At 34.6% G+C, this 6,695-nt stretch overlaps 1 protein-coding gene across 1 annotated transcript; it reads left to right on the plus strand.

Moving 5' to 3' along the window:
* Positions 1-597: 597 nt before the first annotated feature.
* Positions 598-2,561, plus strand: LOC121729130 (probable arginine--tRNA ligase, mitochondrial). The gene is made up of 3 exons (XM_042117527.1): positions 598-693; positions 778-1,861; positions 2,037-2,561. The coding sequence occupies exons 1-3, from the start codon at positions 664-666 to the stop codon at positions 2,534-2,536; spliced, it is 1,614 nt and encodes a 537-aa protein (XP_041973461.1). The 5' UTR covers positions 598-663; the 3' UTR covers positions 2,537-2,561.
* The last annotated feature ends 4,134 nt before the right edge of the window (positions 2,562-6,695 follow it).

Here is a 6,695-nt window from a genome sequence, read left to right on the forward strand (position 1 = left end):
AACGGTTATTTATAGCGAACAATCAAGAACAAACGACGAACAAACATTAATGAATATTTAAAACTCAATATTGACATCTTATTAAAATTTTTAAATGCGGGGGCTAACTTAAGATCATATTTTAAATTAATTTTTATTAAATAAACAAGTAACGAACAAACGATTATTTATAACGAACAATCACGAACAAACGACGAACAAACATTAATGAATATTTATAATTCAATATTAACATAAATTAATTAAAAATTAGAATGGGGGGGGCTAACTTAAGATCATATTTTAAAACATTTTTTATTAAATAAACTAGTAACGAACAAACGATTATTTATAACGAACAATCACGAACAAACGACGAACAAACGATATACGAATATAAAAATCAAAAAATTACAAAAAAAAATAATCTTGGGGGGCTAACTTCCAGGACCTGTTCATCACAGAGTTCCTTTAAATTTAAACTAGTAATCTGTGGTACCTTTTTAATGTGTATGAACACAATAAAAAGGTAGGTACTCTGTGATCAATGATCATACATGACATCTACAAAAGTAATTTTTAAAATAATTTTTTATTGATGAAAAGAAAATTTTACGTACATTAGTAAAAATTCTAAAATATCAATCAAGTTTTAATAATATTTGTAAATAAAAATAATCCAAAATGAGGTTAAAATCGATGTTTTTAGATAAGGTTTGCCTTTTTAAAATTATTTAACATTTATATTTATTTTCTTTAAGTAATGAATTATTGACGAATATTTTCTTTTATTTTTAGCTATCAGATAAGGTTGGAATAATTAAAAACCTCTCAAACATTCATATTTCTTATAAACATAGCGAAAAACTATTCGCTATTTCTACTAAAATCTGCACAGCACATAGGAACCAACGACTAGCCCAAAGTACAAATCTTACGAACGATAACGTTGAGATTGAAAGAAATGTACTCATAAAAAAAATTATAGATAACTACAATGAAATTATTACGCCAGAAAATTTAACCCCTAAAAATGTACTCGTGGATTTTAGCTCACCAAATATAGCTAAGCCTTTTCATGTGGGTCACCTGAGATCGACGATAATAGGAAATTTTATAGCTAATATAAACAAACATTTTCAAAACAATGTTACCAAACTGAACTACTTGGGAGATTGGGGCACCCAGTTTGGTCTACTACAGTATGGTCTAAAGGCAAAGAACATTGACATAAACGAAATCACAAGTAATCCTATCAGCAGCTTATATCAAATTTATGTTGAAGCTAATGAAATGTCACAAAAAGATGAAAGTGTACACGATCAAGCAAGGAAATATTTCACAGACATCGAGAGGGGGGAAACAAGCTTAGAGATCTGGGAAAAGATTAGGCAGGTTACTGTTGCCGAGCTTGAAAAAATGTACTCAAGATTAGGAATCAAATTTGATGTCTACCATTGGGAGTCCGACTACAATAGTAAACATATACAAGGTATTATAGAGATGTTGGAAAAGAGAAAGATCTGGTTTGTAGATGAGACTGGCAGAAAAGTAGTAAAAGTAAGAGATAAAAATGTGACTGTACTTAAAAGTGACGGTTCTACACTGTATATAACAAGAGATATTGCTGCCCTACTGGATAGATACAAGAAATTCAATTATGACAAACACATTTATGTCGTTGATAAAGCGCAAACTGATCACTTTATTGCACTTTTTGATATTGTCAGTAAGATAGACGAAAAGTCTGTAGCTGGCTGTGAGCATATTAAATTTGGAAGAATAAAGGGAATGAGTACAAGAAAAGGAAATGTAATCTTCCTCAATGATGTTTTGGACGAAGCAAAACATAAAATGTGTGAAAAACAACTTCAGGCAAAAAGTAATTATGTTTATTATCCATCTTTTTGTGGTTCTATAAAATTGTATTTACTATATAATTCATCAAGCCCCTTAAGGTCACCAGTGTCCGAGGTCCGAGACACTATAAAAATTCTATTGTGTCTTGTTTTTCCACAATCAAGTTAATGTATAATAAGTAACTTTTTTTATTACAGATACAAGGACATCAGCAATGAACGAAGAGACTTGGGATGTATTAGGCACAACTGCAGTTGTTATCAATGACTTGAAGCAGAGGAGACAAAACGATTATGAATTTGATTGGGATAAAGCATTGCAAAGTGAAGGGGACAGCGGCATAAAACTACAGTATCTTCACTGTAGGTTGTGGAGCTTGGAGAATAAATGTGGTGTGTCACCAGCAGACACCTGTGAACCCGATTGCTTACCTGAGGAAATTGTAGGCACTGTTGTAGCTGAACTGGTTAAGTTTCAAAGTGTCTTGCATAGAGCATACACTGAAAATGAAGCTTGTATTTTAGTCAACTACTTATTTAGGCTGTCTAGACACGTCAATAGAATGTTTAATGAACTTAAAGTCAAGGATATTGATCCTTATGTTGGATCACAGCGTTTGCTTGTATTTAAGACTGCAAGAGAGGTTTTAAAAACTAGTCTAGAGATATTAGGCGTAAAACCCTTGAATGAAATGTAAAATAAAAATATTTTATTTTAAGAAAAAAATATGTTATTATTACTTATACCACATAAGTTACTATTGAAAAAATTGTTGGCACAATATTTTTAGGGTTCCGTACCCAAAGGGTAAAAATGGGACCCTATTACTAATCTGTCCATCTGTCTGTCTGTCTGTCTGTCTTCAGGCTATAACTCAAGAATGGTAACAGCTAGAGAGCTAAAAAAATTAATTAAGTATATCTGTTGCCGCTTTAACACAAAATACTAAATACAAAATAAAATTAATATTTAAGGGGAGCTCCCATACAATAAACATGATTTCTTTGGCCTTTTTTGCTTTATATCAGTAATTTCAACATCAATTTTTCTCAAAGTCCTTAGTTATATGTGTACTATAATATTATTTAATAATAATATTAAAATAAAATAAAAAATTAAGGGGGGCTCCCATAGTCCCATACAAAAAACAATTTTGGCTTAATTTTGCTCTATAATGGTACCCTTAGTGCGCGAGTCCAACTCGAACTTGGTCGATTTTTTTACCAAATATGAATTTAAACATCCATGGACGCTTCACACCACGTCAGTCTGGCCCCGTTCTAAGTACCTGAAGGACTTGTGTTACGGGTACCAGACAATGGAAAAAGCTCAAAACCCAAATGTATTTATATAAATATTGCTTACTGTTACAAAGCTTACATATTGTACACTTTAGATACCTACTAATGCCATGGACACCATGAATATACAGAATGATAATAAACACAAATCTAACGACTTCTCTGGCTAGAAGCCATTGAGCTAAAAGCTTACAACAAGCCGTATCTACTTGGTATAGCTACAAGCCTACAACACGTCTATAATAAAGCGAGCCAAACGTTTAAATTTCGCGCCAAAAAGCCATTTTTTTTTATACCAGAGGCACTTTTGAAATTCACGCCCACCGGCAAAATAATGTAGTCGTCGTGACTGCCGATCCACACTCGCGCGTGACAGCGCGCCGCGGACCGCGGCGCGGATAGCGGCGCGCATCGCGCATTCTGCCCACAGATTACTAGTATATATTTGATTCTGCCAAATTTACTGATCCACACTCGCAAAGTTCGCGACATGTTTGCAATGTTGCCACTTTTTAATTTCTTCACTTTCTTGACGCACTATAGTTTGCGCCCTTGAGCCAAATTTAACTTACTTTAACTAGATATCCCACGCGGCTTCGCTCGCGTAATATATTAGGAATTTTACGGAAATCGTACATTTTTTCGCAACAAAATAGCTTATCTCTCTTCACGTAGTCTACTCTATATCTGTGCCAAATAACATACAAAATTGCTTTAGTATTTCGTGAGATAAACCCTTGCTAACAATTTTCCGTTTTAACCACATTTCCTCTGTTTCTTCGGTCCTATTAGTTTGCGTGATAAAATAGCCTAGGTATAGCCTTCTTTGATAAATGAGCTATCTAACACTAAAATATTTTTTTATCGGACCAATAGTTCCTATGATTAACGTGTTCAATCAAACAAATAAATATTTTTTAAATCGCTTGATAAATTCGAATCTTGATCTAAATGACTATGAAAAGTACCAATGGGTCATAATAGGCTCATAATCATGGGATGCATATAATATGATAGTGATGATGAATGTAATTTGCATAGTAGCATATGCTTTCCGTTCTTAAAGCAACGCAAAGGAGTTCTCTCAGTACCTTCCCAATCTAATCATGGTATACCTTGGTGCAAAATCTTACTTGTTGATTGCATATGCTTAGACTACTTCCCACGAAACCGAAGTCACCACATGTTTCCATATAAATTTTGAGGAGTTCCCTCGATTAGTCATGGCTCCCAGCATCAGATCACCACTTTTGTGAGTATAGTAACAAATTGGGATGATACTCTGTACGCCAAAAGAAAAAATTTTAAAATCGGTTGACAAACGGCGGAGTAATTGGTGACTATAAAAAAAACTAACATAACACCTCCCCCATTTTGAAAGTCAGTTAAAATTGTAGCCTATGTGTTATTATGATGTATAAGCTATAAGCTATAACTTTACAATAATATATTGTAAAGTTTCATTAAGATACATTCAGTAGTTTTTGCTTGAAAGAGTAACAAACATCCATACGTCCATACATCCAAACAAACTTTCACCTTTATAATATTATAAAAATAAAGTAATAAAGTATAAAGTAGGAGTAATTATCTGTTCACTAAACAATGCTGGCATGTCTTGTATGGCAAAAGCCCTTATTAAAATAAAGATTTAAAAAAAAATCTCTTGTCGCGGGACAGAAAACCGACAACAATCGGGGAACGGGCCGGGAAGTGCGAAACGTATGCGAATCTCTCACTCATTCTTCGCAGGAATTTTGCGGCGCCGCGGCGTCGCGCACGGTTCGCGCGCGAGTGTGGATACGGTCGGGGAACCAGCCGCGAAGTGCGAAAAATATGCGAATCGGATCCACACTCACGTTTCGCGGAAATTTCGCGGAGTCGCGCGCGGTTCGCGAATTTTTTCCACTTTTAAATCGTTAATTTTGAAGATCGTTATTTTTTAACCCTTAAAATTTTTTGTTTCGGCCCGAGACACCAAGACCAAAACATGTTTGTGGCCCGCATGAAAAAAAGGTTGGGCACCACTGCTCTAGAGTCTAGGGCCGGTATAAATAGTCAGTACTCAAGATGCATCTCGGTCTCAAGACGCGGTTCGGCTCTATGATTGGGCCAAATTTTGACAGCCAACCAATCACAGAGCCTGAACCGTGTCTTGAGACCGAGATGCATCTAGAGTACTGACTATTTATACCGGCCTAAAACTCTAGACGGTCCATAATATTGCATAATACGTGATAATGCACAATAAAATAAACTAGCTATTTGACCGAGCTTTGCTCGGTATTCGATGAAAATGACATTTTCTAAAAATGATTCCTAGCTAGATCGATTTATCGGCCCCGAAACCCCCTATATATTAAATGTTATGAAAATCGTTGGAGCCGATTCCGAGATTCCAATTATATATATGGTTCAACTGAGTAAAAATCGATGATTTTTGCCTAATGACCGCCAGTCACCACAATATGTGAAGGGCGCTCCAAGAGCGGTTCCACACTTATGCCTTTTTTACACCTACCGACCGACTGTGGAGTAGCGAGACAGTAATCAACCGCGGGAACTTGAATTTGAGAAAATATGAATTTCGAATAAGTGCTAGCTTTAGCCTTTATAAGAGAGTATCCGCACTTGCAATAAATTCGCGCGAATACAATCTGCGTACATATCTGATATCTACATAATATCATAAAGTTAATATTAGATATTTATTATTTTGTTAGGTACGATAAAATATTAACTTTATGTTATACACACGATCATAAAGTTAATATACCTACCTAGCGGAATATATTATAATATAGTTAAAATTCGTTAAAATCGCAGTGCGGACAGTCCCAGGGTTTACTAACTCATAAGCTACCTCATAACTCATAATATTATGTCGCATTTTTGCGATAAAATAATCGCGCAACAAAAAGTGTGCGCGCTAGGTTATTTTGTCGTCAGAAAATGGTTGACCGCACGAAAGAGAAAAGATTCTTCTGATTTTTCTTTAGAAAAGGCTCCACTGATAATCATCTTAAAATACAATATGTTAGGAATGTTAAATATTATATAAAGTCATGATCTATATTATTCTTCGCCAGAGTATAATATTATCTACTTTGTACTTGTAGTATAATAAATGTGTCTCTTAGTTATATTTCTTAGCTTAAGATTTGAGTAAAAAAATAGTTTATGATCTATGCAAACCATAGACAAAGACACGTCGTATTGATGGCGACCCCTCCCGATTTTGGAGGGAATTTTTAAATGGAATATCTTCATTCGAATTTATTAAGGTATTGCTATGTGCATATCTAAAAACATTAATTAAAACTCATATTATTTCCTTTCTGTTTTATTTTAGAACAATAATAATATTTATTGCTATAATCTAAGGTATTTTATTTTATTAAAAATGTATTCGGGCACCTTCGGCTTTCTTCGGCCCTAAACGCGTTGACGTCAGAATTATTGGACCGATCCTGCGTCAAATCAGTACTTCCGGTGGTCACGTGGTAAGATTCGACCAATCACGACCCTTCGTCTCTTTATAGGCCGACATTTTCT

The sequence above is a fragment of the Aricia agestis genome, chromosome 7 (assembly GCF_905147365.1).
Source record: "Aricia agestis chromosome 7, ilAriAges1.1, whole genome shotgun sequence".
NCBI lineage: Eukaryota > Metazoa > Arthropoda > Insecta > Lepidoptera > Lycaenidae > Aricia > Aricia agestis.

What these genes read in the sequence shown, in the direction of transcription:
- LOC121729130 (XM_042117527.1), top strand. Translation starts at nt 664, where the DNA reads ATGAGGTTAAAATCGATGTTTTTAGATAAG. An exon ending in AATCGATGTTTTTAGATAAG is followed by an intron (nt 694 to 777) that starts GTTTGCCTTTTT and finishes TTTTATTTTTAG; the next exon opens with CTATCAGATAAGGTTGGAAT. An exon ending in AAAACAACTTCAGGCAAAAA is followed by an intron (nt 1,862 to 2,036) that starts GTAATTATGTTT and finishes TTTTTATTACAG; the next exon opens with ATACAAGGACATCAGCAATG.